The following is a 21802-nucleotide window of genomic DNA, read 5'->3' on the forward strand; positions in this document are numbered from 1 at the left end:
TAGATGGCATGATTATTGCACAGGTGTGCCTTAGACTGGCCACTGCAATCAAAATGAAGTCATTATTCAATATTATTTAGTTTATCATTTAAGTAACTTGGTGTTTACTCTGTTTTTAAAGTCCTAACGAAGCCTACTCTGGTTTTGTACTAAAAATCATGTTAGTTGTTAAATATTAAGCCGAACTGGGGTGCCGTTTAGCTCAGTTAGTAGAGCGGGCATCCCATGTGCAGAGGCTTTGTCCTTGCTGCAGCAGCCCGAGGTTCGGGTCCCGGCCTGGGGCTCTTAGCTGCGTGTCACTTCCCCCCTCTCTCTTCTTGTTTCCTGTTGTATCTTGAGCTGTTCTATCAATAAAGCCATATAAAAGCCAAAATACTTAAAAAGAAAACCAAAAAATAAAATAAAATATTAAGCCAAATTAAAGCTGAATATTATAAATAATGTTAAAACATGTCACAGATGGTGAAGTAGTTTCCTGTCCTAAAAAATGAAACTAGCCTCTTCTATGTACAGAATACCTGCGTTTGAAAGTGAAACTCTCGCCAAAATGCAACCTAGGCTTTTTTTGTGAATGTATATGAGTCAAACCTTTGTGTAAAAGCATAATTACGGCGAAAGAAGCACTTTCAAGATTTACCGTATTTTCTTTTTCGGGTCAAGCTCATTTTCTCAATGCAAGGGGCACTCTTATGCTAGCTATTTTTAAAACACTAAGAAGGATCAACACAACATGAAATTTTGCCCGTATTATCACCAGGGTCTCTACACATGAACATGAGCATTGAGAATATTGTTTGTGTACACAGAGTTTACTAAAAACAGAGTATTTGGACAACTCACGTTAGCAGTTGTTTCCTCCACTCACCGCTGTCCTGCCAGTGAGAAGTATCGATCTCCGAATGCAATGTAACATGGGGGACAGTTAAGGTGGACCGCTCCTAAAGCTTAATTCCATAGAAATGCACGGATAATTCATTGTTTTGTCGTTAGCGAAAAACAATATTGACCTTGAAGTTGAAAAAGAAGCCTCATATAAGAAACAATACTAAAATAAAAAGCCAGAAAAGTCACATGAGATATCGCGTGGATAGTTGTTGCCGGAACAGAGTAGCGGTCCACCTTAACTCTCCTCAAAGCTATGTTACATTCTGAGATCGATACTTCTCGGCTGCCATGACGACTGGGAGTGGAACCAGCTACTGCTAAGGTGAGTTGTTAGAAAAACTTTCTTTTCAGCAAACTCTGGTATGTGACGCTGTTACTGTGATGATAAATGACACTTAAATATTGAATCTGTGTCTATAATCACTACACCCTGACATATGTCTTGGTTCATTTAATTTAACTTAAAATTTGGACAACTGACTGCATAATATATGAATCAGAAACGCTTTACAGCAGCTCCCATTCAAAGTCAAGAATATGCAGAAAAATAGTAGTCGTAATAAAATTGATAATAATAATAATAATAATAATAATAATAATAATAATAAACTATATATATGCTGCATATTTATAATATAAGTCTACTGCAACTTTACTTTTTGTTTTTACCATTAAATGTTATTTTATACATTATCATATTCTATAATGTTCTGTCATGGAGTACATCACTTCACTGCTAAAAGAAAAGAAAGCAGCAGCTCACTGCCAGTTGCAGCTTCTTATCATGATCTGCAGTCTTTGTGATTTTTGATAATCTAAGTACTAATAATAGCAATCATGACAAAAAATTAACAGTTACATGTCAGGATGTGGTTATAATAGACAGATTCAATATTTAACTGTCATGTGTCATCACAGTAACAGCGTTACATACATTAGCAGCTGTAAACACATAAAAACATAATAAAACACATCATGTGGTCCCCTCACACTGCACGTGACCACTGACACTGCACGATTTTTTTCTTCACCTTTTTCACGTATCGTGCTTGCTTTCTGTCAGTCATCACACTGGTGATCGCCATGACTCCGGTGCAGCAAACTTTCTGTCTTAAAATATGCAGAGGAAAACTCGGGAGAAGCAGCCGCTAGATGTTTCTCTGTCGACCCCAAGAGAGGGAGAGATTGGCGAAAAAATAAAACGGAGCTTCAGTGTCTGTCCGCGGAGGACGGCAACAGGGCCAGGCTGCCTGGTGGAGGGAGGAAGAAGGCTAGAGAGGAGCTTCAGATAAACATGAGGGGATGAGTTATCAGCAAACGGGCACGCCATGAGAGAGTGTCCCGCAAAATGATCAGGGCGATGGAGAAACAAATGTCCGCCACCGTGAGTGACAGCAGAGATGAGGAGTTTGCAGCGAGTGCTGGTTGGCTGAATCGTTTCCTCCGCAGCAACAACTTCACTGGCAGTAGACAACTATTGCCCAGAGGGATGCCAGAGAATTCACAGAGAAGCTGGAGAAGTTTGTGACATTTTCATCCCGGATTTTTGTGAGGAGGGAATTAAACGCCTGTCCCAAATAAACACCTGGTCTGTTAAAACCTATTGGTGGTTAATGGCGGTCCGACCCCCCCTGGCCAAAAAAAACAAAAAAAAAAGCGGATTTGCATGATTCACGAGGGTCGCTTTTTCATGTCGAAAAATCACATGCCTGATGTTGTGTCGAGTCTTCTCAGTGTTTGAGAGATTTTGATGCTAGCATAAAAGTGCTTCTTGTACTGAGAAAATGAGCTTGACCCAAAAACGAAAATACGGTAAATCTTAAAAGTGCTGCTTTTGTCGTAATTATGCTTTTACACGAAGGTTTGACTCATATACATTCACAAAAAAAGCCTAGGTTGCATTTTGGCGAGAGTTTCACCTTAAAATAAGTCCATGTAATTGCTTTATTAACTTCTCTCAGCTCCTGACTATGCCATTTTATGACGGTCATCTGATTGTTACTGTAATATTGTATTCTTGATTCAACTTTATTTTAAAGCCATGAATTTTACATTTGTGAGAGGGATAGGATGTCCTCATTAACAAAGTCTGTCCCAGCGAGTAACCAAGGCAGTTCCTGGAAACACACACTATGTAAGTAAGCATTTGATTAAACACAAACACTGCAGCCTTGAGAATAAGGAAAGACAGACCCTTTTTCGTGATCTGTGTGAAAAAGGTGACCAGGCTAAGGACGATGTAATACAGAAGTCATAAGGAAATCAGCTGGAAAAATATATACAGTAACTTGAACAATCATTTCTGGCAATTACAAAAAGTTGCGAGTCAAATGTTCTTTGTAATTTGAACAAGTCAGGAAAGTCAATTGGAGCCATTTCAAAGCAGTTACAGGTCCCAAGATCAACTGTACAAACAGCTGTCTGTAAGCATAAAGTGCATGGCAAACAAATGCAAATGATCACCTGCTGCTGAGAGAAAATTGCTTATTTAATAGATTCTAAATTACAGAAATACTGTTAATAGAAATGCAATACATACTCTGTATCCAATTATCCTACAGTTCTACAGCATAAAAACCCTGCATAGAAATTGGAATGGAAAGAATATCAAAGTCAAAAAAGCTGCTTTATTAATTTTGGTAATGGCCATGATCTACAGTGACAAGTCAGCAGCTAGTATCAAGCAGAATCACTCAGAATAAGTTAAGAGGCCATTACACCATGTGGACTACGAATACAGACAGTGGACATACAGCACAGATAACAACAGAAAACAACGTAAAGTTCTGATGATATGTGTATAGGTAGTATAGGTGTGTGTGTGTGTGTGTGTGTGTGTGTATGTGTGTGCGTGCGTGCGTGTGTGCGTGCATGTGTGCGTGCAAGTGGCTGAGAGGCAGATAGTATGGTATTATATGTAATACGGCATAGATAGATGATAGAATAAAAATAAATGAGTAAATTAAGTAAAGAGTAAATATGAAAAGGGTAGTAGTAATAGGAATAATCTGTATAGTGCCATATAATTTAACCTAACATAATGTAGCTAGATAATTTAAGATCAGATTAGACAATTTATGGCAATACGAGACATTATAATAAAAGAAATGCAATACGATTTAAACTAATATAGTGTGAGGAGCAGGGGGGAATTTCATGGCGGCCTCGCACTTTGGCCTTGATGCCCCGTGAAAAAAAAATCATCGTACGGCCACAGTAGCCTCTGTGCCCCTGGCCCGGTCAGCATAGTGTTCTTGCCTTGAATTTCAGCCACCCGAGTACACAGTAGTCACTCACAGTAAGTTCAACTACTCTTAACTACTATAGTAGTAAGGTAGACAACAAGCTGACGACTCGGCTGTTGTTGGGTGTATCAGTGAGGGACAGGAGGAGGAGCACAGGGCACTGGTAGACAACTTTGTGGAGTGGACTGGACAGAATCACCTGCGGCTGAACATCAGCAAGACCAGAGAGATGGTGATAGATTTCAGGAAGAAGAGGAAGACGGCTTTCCAACCTCTGTGCATTCTGGGAAGGGATGTGGAGACGGTGGAGGATTACAAGTACCTGGGTGTTACTATCAACCACAGACTGGACTGGAGATCTAACACTGAAGCTGTTTACAAGAAGGGGATGAGCAGACTTTACTTCCTGAGGAAGCTGAGATCCTTCAACGTGTGCAGCAAGATGTTGGAGATCTTTTATCAGTCTGTGGTGGCCAGTGTACTTTTCTTTGCTGTGGTTTGTTGGGGAAGCAGAATCGGAGCCAGCGACACCAACAGACTCAACAAACTGATCAGGAGGGCTGGCTCTGTGATTGGCTGTAAACAGGACACTCTGGAGGCTGTGGTGGAGAGGAGGACACTGAAAAAACTGTTATCCATCATGGATAATCCTCTCCACCCTCTCCAACTCACACTGGTCAGACAGCTTCTCCGGAAGGCTGCTTCAGCTTCGCTGTCGTAGCAATAGATACAGGAAATCTTTCCTGCCACAAGCCATCACTTTATTTAATAATTCTCTCACCTCTGCCTGACAGAGAACTTTGGTCTCTCTACTGTTTTGTTGTATATATTATTATAGTATATTTTGCATATTTTGTTTTGTTGTATATATTATTATTGTTTATAGCACACTGTGCACTGTATATATACACTATGTTTATATTGGATTCTATTTATGTTATGTACGAAGTGTTTTACTTGCTGACCCACTACTGCTGTAACAAAATAATTTCCCAGTCTGGGATCATTAATGTCTGTCTGTCTGTCTGTCTGTCTGTCTGTCTAAGCTACAACCGTATTTTCATAAAAACAAGCGCTCCTCCGGGCTGGACATTAACACTGGTGCAACACCGAAAAGAGATTCTACAAAAAATATTCAATAACTTCACTATTATTCACTGTAGTGTCACCAAAATCACTCCACACATCAATGGTCTCCTGCTGTTTATTATACAATTTTTTTGCTTTGCCATAATTTTGGGGAATTTCTATTGGGAGAAATATTCAATAACACTAATATTCAGTGTAGTGTCACCAAATCACCTAAGCACAACCCTACTTAAAAAAAAAATGTTTTACTTGATATTGGTATTAAACATGTTTTAATACATAATCCATGTCTTATTATAAATCATCAATTATAACTCCAATAATTAGACTTATGATAGTCATTGTCATGATACTTGGCATTACATTAGGTTGTGTTCACATATATTATGTTCACATATATGTTATTATATATCATACTGTACTATATTACATCATGATATATTATATTATAATGTCTTGTTTAGCCCTATATTACATTATCATATCTCACATTAACTCCTCATCAGGGTGGGAATTTGGTCATTTTAGGGGCAAGGCCATTTGGCCTTCACCTTTTTTTTTTTTTAGGGACACCAAGGCCACATGACAGGGAACAAAGGCAATTGAGTAAAATTCGATGATTTACCTTTCAGATTGATACCATAACAGCCTAATTTATAATTACGATGATGATAATATATTGCAATGAGGGGTAAGGTCGGACCCGGGGTTCAGGGAGGAAAGCGAGGGGTCCCCCTACCCGGTCCCAAGTAGCCCAGTCGACAGCCCCAGCGGAAGACAGGCAAGACGGCAGTGAAAGGATCCCCCCTCCCTGTCCCACCTAATTTTTACTTGTATTTTTGTATTATCATTATTATTATATGTTTTTTATTTTTCTTAAATTATTTTTTGATTGTACCTTGGGCCGCAGCTGAACCTGAAAGTGGCTGCTGGCCCGTTGCAAATCTGATCTTCTGTGCCACTTCCTGGTCTGAGCAACTCCAAGACCCTTGGGAGGGGCTCTGCCCGCTGAGGAGTGGCATTTTTTTTCTTCTTCAAATCGATTATTGTTATTATTGTTTTTTTTATTTTTTATTTTTTTATAGATTGTGCCTTGGGCCGCGGCCGCAGCCGAACCCGTAGGTAACTGCTGACCCTTTGCAAATCTGACCTCCTGTGCCACTTCCTGGTTTGGGCAACTCCCAGACCCTTGGGAGGGGGTCTACCCGTTGAGGGGTGGGGTTTTTTATTTATTCATTTATTTTTATTTTTTTTTTGTGCAAGAGAGGGGGAGAGGTGGGGCCCAACCACTCCGCTTAACCCAGCCCCCACCGAGGGCCCGCCATGCCCCAAGATGCTAGTTTGTTTATTTCACATAGGTTCAGCATCTCCTCGATTGCCTGTTTTACATGCGCTGCTGTATGAGACCCGTGAAACTTTGTTGCATACCGGCACGTTAGAGCTCGAAAATGGAGTCATTTTAATGTAATGTCGAGATGGTAGGGCATACCAAGGAATCAAAAACTCTAGATGACAAGAAAACCCTGATCCTCTACCACGGAGATGAGCTGGTTATCCAGAACGATTAATGTAATTACCTTCTCTGTAATATTTTTGGCCATGTCGCTGTCTCAAGGATATTTACTTTTGAAAGTATCCTGCTTTGGCGTCTTTGCCTGTATTGCTTGAGTGAACTCGTTGCTTAACTTTGAGTGTTTTTGTTTTTTCGGTTGCTATGGCGCCGTACTAGGTGGCAGCCTGTAACAGCAGCTCCCGTGGGTTTTTAAGTTTTTTCGTAGTTTTTGTTGTATTTGTGTTGTGTTTGTGTTCTGGTTTTCGCTGAACTTTTGGCGGCTCTTCTCCAGAGACTGGGAGAGGACGAACACCTTTCTTATTTTTCTTTTTTGAACTTTTAAGCACTTTTTGTGATGTTTTTGCGATGTTTTTGCTAACCCTAGCAACGGAGGGTCAGGAGCGCATCATTGAGAGCATTGTTTACACACACGACCAGCTGATTGCGCTGTGTGAACCTGCACTGCTACCCGGAGCCAGGCCTGAGGTCCTGAAGGAGCTGCGGAGGAGACGCCGTGGCTGCAGAGCCGGAGTGAAACGGAGGGTTAAGAGGAGGAGACACAGACCGGCTGTACCGGCGATCGTCATGGGAAACGTGAGGTCTCTGGGGAACAAGACGGACGAGCTCGCCGCGCTGATAAAGGCTCAGAGGGAATATCGTGAGTGCAGTGTGTTGTGTTTCACAGAGACATGGCTTCACTCAAACATCCCGGACCACAGTGTGGCGATTCCCGGCTTCAGCACTGTTCGGGTGGACAGGAACGTGACAAGCAGCGGAAAGAAGAAAGGAGAAGGGATTGCACTGTACGTGAGTGAGAGGTGGTGTAATCCCGGACATGTTCATGTGAAGAAACGTCTCTGTACCCCGGACATTGAACTGTTGACTGTGGGGATGAGGCCTTATTATTTGCCCCGGGAGTTCACGTCCGCCGTCATTATCGGTGTGTACGTTCCTCCTTCAGCTGATGCAGCGCTGGCCTGTGACATCATCCACTCCGCTGTTGCCCAGATACAGACGCAGCATCCTAATGCATTTATTGTCATCACTGGGGATTTTAATCACGTCTCACTGGACAAAACCCTCCCAACATTTCACCAGTATGTTGACTGCCCCACCAGAGACTGTAACACCTGGATCTGTTGTATGCAAATGCTAAGGATGCATACAGTCCCACAGCCCTCCCCCCTCTTGGAAGATCTGACCACAACCTGGTTCTGCTGACCCCTAAGTATATCCCCCTTGTTCAGCGGCAGCCTGTCCACACTAGGAGCGTGAGGAGGTGGACTCAGGAGGCTGCTGACGCACTACAGGACTGCTTTGAGTCGACAGACTGGGATGCACTTGTTGAGCCACATGGAGAGGATCTCGACAGCATGACCGACTGCATCACAGAATACATCAGGTTCTGTGAACACACCACCATGCCAACCCAGACTGTACGCTGCTTCCCTAATAATAAGCCGTGGATCACCAATGACCTGAAAGCCCTTCTTAACAAGAAGAAGAGGGCGTTCAGGTCTGGAGACGGGGAAGAACTGAGGAGAGTGCAGCATGAACTCGGGGATATGCTGAGGGCCTGTAAAGACGCCTACAGGAGGAAGCTGGAGGCCAAACACCGGCAGAACAATGTGAGGGATGTGTGGACTGGTATGAAGCAGATCACTGGGTGTAAGGTGAGCGGCAGACAGTCATCGGGCAGCCTGGAGAGGGCAAACGAGCTGAACAGATTCTTCAGTAGGTTCAGCTCACAGCCTTCTGTCGTCTCCATGACACCTCCAGACCCCCACACACCCTCACTGCCCCAAATGCTTCCTCCCCTCCTCCCTCACTCCTCTGATGTGAGCTCTCCTGTGCAGCACCTCTCCTTCTTCTCCTCCTCCTCCTCTTCCTCCTCTACCTCCACCTCCTCGTCCTCCACTGAAGACACCAGCAGCCTCCCCCGCATGACTGACTGCAGGCCAGGTTAGGAGACAGCTGGAGAGACTCCACCAGCAGAAGGCTGCAGGCCCTGACGGAATCAGCCCCAGGATCCTGAAGACATGTGCCAGCCAGCTGTCTCCTGTCCTACAACACCTCTACAACCTGAGCCTTGGTCAGGAGAGAATACCAGTGCTTTGGAAGACTTCCTGCCTGGTTCCTGTTCCAAAGAAGTCGACACCATCAGACCTCAATGACTATCGACCAGTGGCCCTCACATCTTACGTCATGAAGGTGCTGGAGAGACTGGTTTTGGCCAACCTGAGGCCGCAGGTGAGAGCCCTGCTAGACCCTCTGCAATTTGCTTACCAGCCCCACTTGGGAGTTGATGACGCTGTCATCTACCTGCTGCAACGAGCCCATTCGCACCTGGATGGTGGAGGAGGTACTGTGAGAATCACATTCTTTGATTTCTCTAGTGCTTTTAACACCATTCAGCCACTGCTACTGGGGGAGAAGCTGCGGGTGATGGGTGTAGACGACACAATGATCTCCTGGATTACTGACTACCTGACAGGCAGGCCACAGTTTGTCCGTATGGGCAGTGTTCTGTCTGATGCGGTGGTTAGTGAAACAGGAGCTCCACAGGGGACTGTACTGTCTCCTTTCCTGTTCACCTTATACACCACTGACTTTCAGTACAACACCGGGTCGTGTCACCTGCAAAAGTTTTCTGACGACTCGGCTGTTGTTGGGTGTATAAGTGAGGGACAGGAGGAGGAGTACAGGGCACTGGTAGACAACTTTGTGGAGTGGACTGGACAGAATCACCTGCAGCTGAACATCAGCAAGACCAGAGAGATGGTGATAGATTTCAGGAAGAAGAGGAAGACGGCTTTCCAACCTCTGTGCATTCTGGGAAAGGATGTGGAGGTGGTCGAGGATTACAAGTACCTGGGTGTTACCATCAACCACAGACTGGACTGGAGATCTAACACTGAAGCTGTTTACAAGAAGGGGATGAGCAGACTTTACTTCCTGAGGAAGCTGAGATCCTTCAACGTGTGCAGCAAGATGTTGGAGATCTTTTATCAGTCTGTGGTGGCCAGTGTACTTTTCTTTGCTGTGGTTTGTTGGGGAAGCAGCATCGGAGCCAGCGACACCAACAGACTCAACAAACTGATCAGGAAGGCTGACTCTGTGATTGGCTGCAAACAGGACACTCTGGAGGCTGTGGTGGAGAGGAGGACACTGAAAAAACTGTTATCCATCATGGATAATCCTCTCCACCCTCTCCAACTCACACTGGTCAGACAGCGGAGCACCTTCTCTGGAAGGCTGCTTCAGCTTCGCTGTCGTAGCAATAGATACAGGAAATCTTTCCTGCCACAATCCATCACTTTATACAATAACTCTCTCACCTCTGCCTGACAGAGAACTCTGGTCTCTCTACTGTTTTGTTGTATATATTATTATTGTTATAGTATATTTTGCATATTTTGTTTTGTTGTATATATTATTATTGTTTATTGTTTATAGCACACTGTGCACTGTATATATACACACTATGTATATATTGGATTCTATTTATGTTATGTACAAAGTGTTTTATTTGCTGACCCACTACTGCTGTAACAAAATAATTTCCCTGTCTGGGATCATTAAAGTAATTCTATTCTATTCTATTCTATTCTATTCTATTTATGTGCCGTATCAAATGGTCACATTGCAGATGTTACATGTCACTGTTGGACTGCTTTTGCTTTCTAAATTAACCAATCTCCACATTGCAGACATTTTATCCACAGGTGTGACATATCCAAGACTCTAATCACCACCAAAGCCCCATAAGCCTACTATTTACTATATGGAAAATAATAAATTTTTTGTGTTTTTCTTTAATAGATAATTGATAATTCAAATAATCAAACTTGGCATTTAAAGGGTTAAAATCCTGAAAATTATTGAACATTTAATCATTTTGATCAGGAAACAAGTTGATTAAGGGATTCAAGCAAAAAAAAGCAGAAAAAATATTGATGTATGGTTAGAGGGTGCAAAATGCATTACAGGAAAATACAAGACATGTAAGACTAAAAAGAAGAATTTCTGCAAAAATCCATGCCACAAGCTGTAACACAGCCAAAATTATCTCTAAATTAAAAAAAAGTTTAGAAAATGTACAAAAATGCCTGAGGAGGGCATGAGGGTTAACTTTACTTGAAATTACATTTACGTAATCTATCATATCAGGCCCCAAATATTATACTTTTATAATCATCATGTAATTATTTTATTTATTCCAGATCCCTCTTTTATCAGAGGATTTAATAATATATGTATTACGTTCAAGCTCTTATATTTCTACTAAATTTCACTCGCATTCACTAATCAAAATAAGCTTACTAAAGACCATTTTACATCAAAATTCATAAAAAAGGTCATTATAAAATCACAAGTCAACATTTGCGACCTCTAACTTTTGTATTTCCAAGACTTACATAAATTTACAGCCGTGCATTTAGGTTATTTACTTCAATTATGCTGCTACAACGCCACAATTTTCCTTTAAGATAATTTAACAAATACATTACCGTATCCCAGATCTGCAGTTTGATCTGTTTGCCATCTATAGTGATCATCCTTGCTCCAAACTCCACACCTACACACACACACACACACACAAACAAACACAAGAATGTGAATCACATACAGTTTTGTACTGACTCAATCAAAAAATCCTGTTTCTTATTTACACATTTTTAATGAACCATGTATTTTCTCAGGTGTCACAACAAAATAACTGATTATGAGCTATAAGGGTCAAACCGTGTATATCATAAATTGTGAAGAACAGCTAGAAACGAGACTAATTTTGTGCCATGGCAATTTGTTTTCAGATTTTCAAAATAATCTTGCATGAATATAGGCACCACATTAATTTCCCCTGGGGGATTAGTAAAGTTATCTGTCTGTCTTTAAGCAGGTGTGGTCAACCTGATGCAGTTGCTTTGGTAAGCACACATTTTACAGCTCATTCACCCATTGTACACAGTTCACACAGATGAGCTGGCAAGAAAAAAGATTCTGTGCTGTAATATGTGACCACTGGGCCACTAGGAAGTGCTAACAGGTCTTTTAAAATATTATTGAAAAAACTACACAGCAGTTGAAATGATTAAAAAAAAAATACTTAAAAGTATGATTGTAATTTTTATTTTGATATCTCATGATGGCTGTTAAAACTACTCCATACATAATGTTTTCCTATGTATGACTAGAAAGTTTGTTTCAATTATAAGCTATTCAGTTTCTACAAGAATCTTCATCATTTTTTAACAATGGACAGCTAACTCCACCCCCAAAAAACAGAAAGAATAGGTTTCAGCAATACTACCCTTGAGCTGCATGATAGAAATTGAAAGCTTGTAGCTTATTTCAATCAATTGGCGATTTTAGAATCTAAATTGTGACACCCCCTAGTAAGTTACTTTAACTTTGCATACTGGCATGCCATATTTGGCATGCCTTGTGCTTCTTCTGAAGAAAGAAAAAAAAGTTTCTGAACAAACTCATATCATTTTCTGATTTTCTGATATGATTATTTGTAACTGAGGCAATTTTAAGATAAATGGTCTACTTATTTTTAGACATTAGGATGTTGCAATTCTCAGAGTTAAATGTGATGAGATTTGTGTGAATGCTAGAGCTAAGACGAGCTCAACTTTTCTGAATAAACATTAGTTTTACTGTGATGACGTTTCTTTGTATTAGGAACTTGTAGTTGAACATGCAGCTAATTATTCTTAAAGGAGTCACCCGGAAATCGCAATTTCTCTCGTTAAATCATGCATATTGGTGTTGGACCTCTGTTGAAACTTGCCTAAAACGCTGGAGTTTGAAAGTGGCTTATTTTTTTCGCTTTGGCTGTTTTTCCGAACAGGAATAGCGCACAGTAGTGCGCATTCCTAAAGCACGAGATTTTGACTCTGCTCCTGTGGTGACGTTACCACAGGAGGCTACTTGCATATGCATCGGCTCACAGCCGTCCTCAGCCAGAGTGAGCACGCCGAATCTGCTTATTTCTCTGTCATTTTCACGCCATACATCGTCACCGCCAGCATTAAAACTCAGGTCTTACATGTAAAACACGAGTGTGAAAAGTAAGACGGAAAAAAAAAGAATTTACCATTCAGAGACATCCTGCTCTAAACGTGTCTCTTCCACCGTCTCTGCCTCTTCACTCTCCCGTTCGGTTTCCGACTCCGGCTCGTACATAAATGCCTGAATTCCGTAAGGTTCGTCATTTAGTGTGTGCGCCATGACAGGGGGCTGTTTATGTTTTGGAGTCTGTGTGCATGCAGGCTCGCCCCCCATTCCGGCTCTGTCCTTCCTGCGGCCAATCAACGCGCGCCTCATTACATATTAATACAATGCACATCCGGACCGGTCAAAACCTCGCGCATAATCTCGCGTGAGAAAGTCGCGGTATGAAAAAGTGTCAGAACAAGCTCTATGTTTGATTTTTTTTAAAAAATGTGTTTCTAATAAGTTTTGAGAATTGATCCAAAGCGATCCAAGAGGGACTGGATATGTAAAAAACCAGGTGATGACTCCTTTAATCAGCTTCACCTTTGTGGCCTGTAAGCACCTACTGTAATAATGCTGCACTGTTTTCTAACTAGAAGAGTGGTTGTAATTAGTAAGTTAGTAATTTATGGGTTGCTTTTGTAGAATGTGCAGTGGACAGGTGCTCTTACCAATAGTGAGGTCATGAACTGGCTGAAACCTCTTGTCTGTGAACTGAAGTAATAGACATGACTTCCCCACACCTAAAAATGAAACACACGGACACAACATTAAGGCAAGTCCAATACAGCAAGTCTGGAAGAGTGATTATAGAGTCACACAACTGTAAGCATGAACACAAACCAGACTAATTTTCAGAGGTGTCACATGTGCTGAAAATAAAATACCACACATAACATAATTTTAAAATCGACTACTGTTCCTCCCTCTGAACCCCCACACAGCATACGAACTGTTTGTTAGTGCAACACACTGCAAAACATTAATTACAACAATACGTACCACAATAATCAATGTCGGATGCATGCAATAATTCATTACAACTTAATGAGAAGTCACCAGGTAGGTCAAACAACCACAGGGGAGGTTTACACTCTTGTTCCAAACTTGACTCAATCAATCACACATAAGACAGTCAGACTCCATCGCAACATTCAAATCCAAACTCAAAACCCACCTGTTCAAACTGGCATACTCACTCTGACTGGTCCCTGTGCACTACACTTTTCTTTTTCTTTTCATTTCAATGCTTGTTTTTAATATTCTGTGATTTTATGCTTTTATCCTATGTAAGGTTACCTTGGGTGACTTGAAAGGCGCCATCAAACAAATAAAATGTATTATTATTATTATTATTATTAATCCATCAATCAATCTTGATTTGTATAGTGCCAATTCACACTTCTCAAATTGAATTCACGTACAGACGTACCTTTCCCAGTCATCAGCTCAGTTAACCCGAGCCAACTGTTAGCGAGCTAATTCAAACGGCAATGTGTTACTTGATTACAGGGAATAAGTGCCACACCAAATTAATCTTTAAGAGATGGATTTCATCACTTACACTTTAAGTTCACAGTCTTCCAAATCCATCTTAATGTAATACTCAAATGCCCATATTTAGATGATTTCAGATATTGGTTGATGTGATTATTTTTCTTGTTTATACTGGCGGTGAAAAGATCCCCGTCTTCTGTGCTATAAATCTGACATCAGACACAGGGAAATCAACAGCGCTTATCTGTAAACTTCAGTCTAAACCAATAGGAGGATTCAGCAGTTTGAGTTAGTCAGATCAAGAGGTTATCTTCAAAATTCTTCTCAGAACAAAACCAGTGGGCGGGGGGGGGGGGGCTGGGGGCTGGAACGATTAGTCTATCGATAGAGAATTAATAAGCAACCACTTTGACAATTGTTTTAATAATTTGTTTAGCAAAAATCCAAACATTCTCTGGTATAAAAACCATCTTCATTAAGTTGCAACAGCCTTGGCCAGGGAACAGGCCTTCACCTGGTGGTAATCTACAGACCTCAGACCTAACCCTAACCCCAATTCTTAGAAGAAACTAGTGAATTTATTGCAGATCTTGTGTCATTCAGATAAGATCCTAACTATTGGGGATTTCAATATCCACTTAAACAAGCCTTCTGACCCTCTAAGTGAAACTTTTCTGGCACTTCAGGTGACGGTAACTTTTGAGAACTGTGGTTTTTCAAAAAGTTCAACTGTCAAGAACCATACTGTTACTTTTGATACGACCCTCTCTCCTTGCTTTTTACCACCATCACAACATAACTAAAATTAGGTCCTTACTGTCCACGGCTGACACAGAGATTCATGTGTTTGTTTCATCTAGGCTGGATTATTGCAATGCCTTATATTCAGGTCTGCCGTGTGAGAGTACTATACCTCCTCAGATATTTCGGAGTGCTGCAGCTAGAGTCTTAAACTTAACAATGTGATCATTTTACACCAATCCTGGCCTCATTGCACTGGCTCCCAATTGATATAAGAGCAAACTTTAAGGTGCCGCTGATGACACACAAAACTGTACCAAGCCTCGCCCCGTACATGTCAGATTTCATTACATCATATATACCACCTTGCGCATTAAGGGCTCCTGATGTTCTCAGGGAGAAGTCAGCTGGCTGCAGGGCTTTTTCCTGTCATGCCCCCTCCCGTCTCCCTCTACTGACACATTAGACCAAAACTTAAAACTTCTTCAAATTAACCTTTAAACAGTTCTTGACTCCAATTGCTAGCTTCTTCACTGGGTCGGTCTCAGTCTCAATGAATTACTGAAAGTATTAGAATTCACATTGATTGACATTTAGAAAAGCAAGCTGTGTCGCCCTCATCTTTACAGCTTCCTCCTCCTCTTCCTCTCTTTTCATTCAGGCTCCTTCTCCTCCTTCTCTTCTCTTTCACTCAGGCTCCTCTTCCTCCTCTCTTTTCATTCAGGCTCCTTCTCCTCCTTCTCTTCTCTTTCACTCAGGCTCTTCTTCCTGCTCTCTTTTCATTCAGGCTCCCTTCTGATGGACCACAGGCCCCTGGGAACATCTACCTCTCCTGGCTCCTGCTGCCTTGAGACTTGCTTATTACTTGCACGTATGTGACTTACTCCCACCTCTGGTACTTATCAACCAATGGTGCTGACTAGCATCCTGTTCTACTCCTTGGCTAATGGACAGGACTGAGGTTGCTCTAGAGATGTTTCAATGTCTTTCTCATCCAGGCTGAAAAACAGCAACCATCTCGGCTACAAGAGCCAGGCAGCACCCGTAGTTTAATGGTGGTGATTATGTGTCTCTGGTAGCTTGTCTAGAAACAAATCACTGCAAAAGTAAGCCCTTGCCAACCGAGATTTCAGTGAACTTTCCCCCTAAAAAAAACAGCATACCTCCTCACCAGTGAGCACCAGACAGGGTCATCGATTTACCGATGATAAGAATATCCTCTAGAGCAAATAATTTAACTTTGTCACTTTCCACAAAGTATGGTGGAGCAGGATGTCAATTACAACACATTATAATAGCATCCATATGAGTACAGAATGATAATATGATGTGACTGTCATGTCTCTGGGTTCGCAACTGCTTGGTTCAGTGAACAAACAAAAATGGCGTATAGGCTAGCCTTTGTTGTGGCGATAATGCAGAATCTCTGTGTGAACTAAGGAGGGCTATTAGGGTTAGGTTAAGGAGTCCATTTAAGTATACAACATGTTAGGGTGGTTTAGAGGAAAGGAGAATGATGCTAATGAGATGACAGGAAGGAGAAAGAGGGATATGATCTTCCTCCTCCATGGTTTCCAAGGGTTACCATTGCCAGGCAGCAGCGTTGCTGGACAGGGTTTGTGATGATGATGGTAAGAGATAGAGGGGTCATGAGAACAGCAGCTATAGAGTGTGTGAAGTTACAGTTACAGTGTGTGTACAGTCAACAGACAAGATCGTACACACTTCTCTAATACCAAGGCTAACATAGAGGAAACTATCAACAATTTAGATTCCATTTGCATAATTTTTCCAAGTACAGAATTGAGTCACAATACAATTAACAGACCAGTCTAACATAGCACGACTCCATATTTCCAGCAAACAGGTAACAGCATTACAGCAGTGGTTCAGAGCAGGAGCAAACGGCAAACTGATGATTGACAGGTGGATTAATTAAGCTGCAAGCAATCATGTGATTCAATAGATATGGACTGATAAGGTAAGCACTGGCAAACTTTCTGCTTCCACTTTCCTCAGTTGTACTGTTGGCCTTTCATTTGGTTTAAGAGGATCAAACAACCCAGAACAATGCTGTGCACTGGAACAGCACAAACATACAGAGGTGGTGGTTTTCAGGGGGGTGAGGGTTACCACTGAACCTGTTAAAATATTTTTAGGACACAGCCTAAAACCTAAAACTCTTCAGACTGGAGGTGATTTCTTCAAGGAAAATTGACCTTTACTTCCTTCCTCAGCTTCCATAATGGGATGCAGACATGGTCAGGCACCATGACAGCACAGTGATGGACAACTGTGGTCATTGCACGTAAAAAAAAAAACTGTGATGAAGATGTGTAATGATTATTTTGTTTGATTGTCAGCAGAGGCAGCTACCTCCAAAAATATTATGCAGGAAAAACCCTGGTAATGTAGGCAACCAGGTTTTGAAAAGGGGAGAAGAATGTGTGGAAAAAAAGAGGTGGTATCTCTGGATCTACTATATCGATCATTTCTTTTTAAATTGTCCATAATAGATTCAACTGTGTTATAAGACTGCAATGCAAGACCAGTGGACTGCTTTTCAAAACTTGGTGCCCAAATTACCCACAACTCAGCCACTGAATGACATCAGCTTTCTCTGGAGCCACTAGGGATGTAACGGTTACCGTTGTCACGGTAAACCATGGTAAAATTCCCGACGGTGAAGGTTACCGTTTAAGTCTTAATTACCATGGTAACCGCCGCGGTCGGGTAACCACGGTGTGGAAAACTTGCGGCGCATGCGCAGTGTGCAACGTGCGCTTGTTATGTAATGAAGAAGACATAGCGGAGGGAGGACATGATAGTAGCGGCCCTCTCAGCATTTTTCCGCCTTTAAAGAGAACCAAATCTGAAGTCTGGGCGTATTGTGGTTGTTATTAGAATGCTCAGGACAGCTGGTCGAGGATGGCAGCCCTATCTGCAGGAGCTGCAAGAAGAAAGTTGTTGAGAGGGGCGGAAACACAATTAATTTACTTACTTTCACTTTACGACCATCACCCGCAACTGTTCAGCAAATGCAAGGTAAGCTAACCCTAAGCTCGGGTGCATGATGTATGTGCATGTCGAGTTTTCTGTCTAATTTGCTGTTGTCACTAATGTAAACTGACCAGATAGTGGTATAACGGAACGAAGTTGATCGGTGATTTGGCACGTTATCTGAACTGCTTATTAACTGCTTATCACTTTTTAAAGTCGACCTAATAATTCCCCAAATATTGATGCAGAGCTGCAGTGAGGAGGATCTGACACAAACTCATACTGGGTGGACTGAGTTAGTGAACACAAACTGACTGAGATGACTGACTTTCATCTCAGCTCCGTTTACTGGAGCAGCGTCTACCTGTGGCTCAACAACAATCTGACCAATCAGATTGACCGAGTCCACTGACAACAGACGAGCAGGCAGACAAAGAGACAGACAGCCAATATATATTAGTAATATCAGAAATATATAACACTTGTGGATTATTTGTAGAATAGACTATATATATATATAAAGAATAATATAAAATGGTGAATATAACAAGTGTCTAGATAGAAATAAGAGTCAAAATAGAGTATTCATAATTCATTTAACAACAATAATCCTTTTTGTTTTGATCTGAGAAATTATCCAACCTGTTCCTCACAAAAGTGATGTGATCGAAATTCCATTCATTTTTTTCACAGAGAGGGTCTTTGCTGGCCAATCGAGTGCTGCTGCCACTACATCTCATTCTACCACTGTAGCAGACATTAAAGGACACGTTTCAAAAACAGGCTGCCTCATCACAAAAAGCCAATGACCTATTTTGCACAGTTTTGATACATTCTTTTAAAATTATTTAATGTTGATTTTGCAGTGTTTTTTTAAGGTTTTGGATTTGGACTATTTTAATATATAATAAATATATTTAAATATAAATCTTGATGAAATTATTTCAATTTATCAGTGTTTTTTCAACATTTTGAAGACATTTTAAAAAATACCGCGGTATACCGATAATTTTGGTCACTATTACCGCGGTGTGAAATTTTCATACCGTTACATCCCTAGGAGCCACTAAAGGCTTTGTACCGCTTTTTTCACACATGCAGTAGTACTCCACAAGACCTGTAAATACCCCTTAACCTCTTAATGAACGCCCCCATTTTAAGGTTCTTTCTCCAAAACGACATACCGAAATTAAAAGCATGACAGCTCCCACATAGTTTGAGATTCAGGGATGTGCTTGGTACCATTGGAAAGGTAACACCCTCAAGTTAGAAGTGTAAGTGTGATTCTATGACATACTAACACAGAGTTACAGAGGTTGGAACACAGGTTTTGGTTTCCGTCCAATTCAAATGTCAATAAACTGACTAAGATATAAGGGCTCAGGTATGTCTAAAGGCATGTCTGTGCGTTTTGCTTGGGTCCTTTTTTTCCAAGAGCGCGTACTGAGATTCAAAGGCTTATAACTTGAGAACCCCTTTACCTAGAATAATCTTGGTCTCAAATGAAAGCTAAGACCCTGGGGTTTATTGCTTGTTCGACACTTGTAGCTAGTTTTGGGTAAAATGACATGGATATTCCCATTCTATGGACTCTTGGCGAACTATGAAAAAAAAATGTGGCATGACGTTGTAGCTGTTGAAAAAGGGAACACTCCGAAGGTATGTAGGCATTCTTGCGGTAGGGCTGGGCGATATGGCCTAAAAATTGAATCTCCGATTTTTTCACACCAAACTCGATTTACAATTTTAATCGATTTTTTTTTTCTCTTCTCAAGAACAAACTTCAAATTACAAAGAAATTATTAAAAGCAATGCTTTTATTTTAATGCTATGATTTACAACAAATTTGCAGATGGTCAGTTAACTACACAGGTCCTTCACTCAACTTAATACAGAGAAATGTCCCACAAAGCAACGTTACATGAAGCAACAAAAGAAACGCAGTAACTGTAACTGTCTTTGGCAACTTATATGAGGAAAAAAATACCGCGAATATACGTGGAGAAGCTTCTGTCCTCCTGTGAGTCCTGTCCGTCCTCCCGCCCGTCCTACCAACTCTTCGTCACATTTCTGCCCAAAAAACAGCGTCTGTGTCACCAGCAAAAAACTTTAACTCGCCAAGTGTTTGTAATAAAAAAATAAATAAATGCGATGGTCTGCCCTCTCTACCGAGACTTCAGTGAACTTTCCCCCATAAAACAGCCTCCGTCCCACGAGTAAGGGAGTCAGATTGACAGGGAGGACACTGGGGAACACCTTGAACGTCATGACATGTACCGTCACACCTCTTTAGGAGCCGTAGCGCCGGCTTTCTGAGTGAATTCACGGCGGTTCATCTTTAAGGTGGAGATGCTTCGCTCTGTGTGAATCACCATTGGCGGACAATTGCCGAACCGCGGCTGCGGCTTTTATGCGTCTTCACCTGTGTGATTGGGCTAATGACAATAACCTAGCCTTATCAATTAAAAGAATGAGGCATCAATAAAAGACTAATCTGGCAGGGTCATACAGGTGGTTTTATCCCGTTTATGTCCTTCCACTAACAACTTGTGCTCCATGTGCTCAGGTCTGTGGGCCTCAGCTCACATGCATCATTAATGTTAAGCAAGGTAAGCAGATTTCACTGCTACCCATGCTGAGGAATCTGACAGGAAGTCTGCCCAGGTGAACTGTCCTCTCTAGCCACCTCTAGCCACTATACTGGGGCTGTCCAATGACAGCCGTCCCTGTGGCCATCATTAAGAGACTGCAGCCTTGGAGTTCCTCAATTTTCAGTCTCAAAAACACATCAAGAAAAAGATCAAGATTTCATAGGGTTGAAAGTGACACGACCATGACTTTTTAAAACATAAAGCAGGTCTGTGTGTTATAAATATACAGATAAATATTTTCAGAAACCGTGCTTCCAAACTAGCTGTCAGGACATTTGTAACGTTATGACGTCACAATTAAACAATTGTCATCCTAAGTCACTTCCCAAGCACTACCATGGTTGCAAAAACACCAGCAATTGTCGGTGCCAGCTGAGGCCTGTTAGAGTTGACCAATCAGAGCAAACCGGGCTTCTCAGGAGGGGGGCCTTAAAGAGACAGGCACTTAAACTGAGACAGACGGAATGAATCGACTTGCTTAAGAACAAACTAGGCCTGGGCGATAAACCGAAAATTTACCTATACCGAAATTTACGGCGATAACTGACGTCATTTTGGCCATGTCGGTATATTCGGTGTCATAGGCATAACATCCACTAGGGACAGGGGAGATGTTAGGTCCACTTGATTAATCTACCCCGGCATATACCGATGTGCTTATTTTACATTAATTTGATGGCAAACTCCGCCCGCTGATGCAACACCAGCTATGTCAGGTTAGTAATCAAGTGAGACCGCTCTCGCTGTGAGTCGCGGACAGTTTGTGTGATGATGCTGCGTTCAAAGGCTGCAACAGGCCACTGTCTTCGGCCGGGCCGGTCCATTGATCAAACATTTGTGTTTTGTTTTTTATTCACCCAAAATAATGACTGTATTTCCAGCTAGAAAACGTGCAACTCTCTCCTCCCTCCATTGTTGTTTGCATTTGTGTCTCTGCGTGGTCTGACACGTGAGTGTCCTCATGCTGGAAAACGTGACTTCTCGCGTACGTGACGTCACTCCCCGAGACGCAAGAAGAAAGCAAAAAAATATATTTTTTATTAAGGAAAATGACAAAACTAGTAACGCGTTACCGGCATCACTGATTGTGTAGCTTAAGTGCAACATGGAGCATGAAGATGTAAAGAAAACAATAA

At 41.6% G+C, this 21802-nt stretch overlaps 1 protein-coding gene across 1 annotated transcript in view; it reads right to left on the minus strand.

Moving 5' to 3' along the window:
• rab2a (RAB2A, member RAS oncogene family) overlaps nucleotides 1-21802 on the minus strand; it is a 69448-nt gene that overhangs the window by 40758 nt on the left and 6888 nt on the right. Inside the window, exons 2-3 of the mRNA XM_030403562.1 lie at nucleotides 13449-13520; nucleotides 11283-11350 (exon numbers count right to left, since the gene is read on the minus strand). Coding sequence (XP_030259422.1) covers nucleotides 11283-11350; nucleotides 13449-13520 — 140 coding nt within the window. The remainder of the gene's footprint in view (nucleotides 1-11282; nucleotides 11351-13448; nucleotides 13521-21802) is intronic.

The sequence above is a fragment of the Sparus aurata genome, chromosome 21 (assembly GCF_900880675.1).
Source record: "Sparus aurata chromosome 21, fSpaAur1.1, whole genome shotgun sequence".
NCBI classification, from domain to species: Eukaryota; Metazoa; Chordata; class Actinopteri; order Spariformes; family Sparidae; genus Sparus; species Sparus aurata.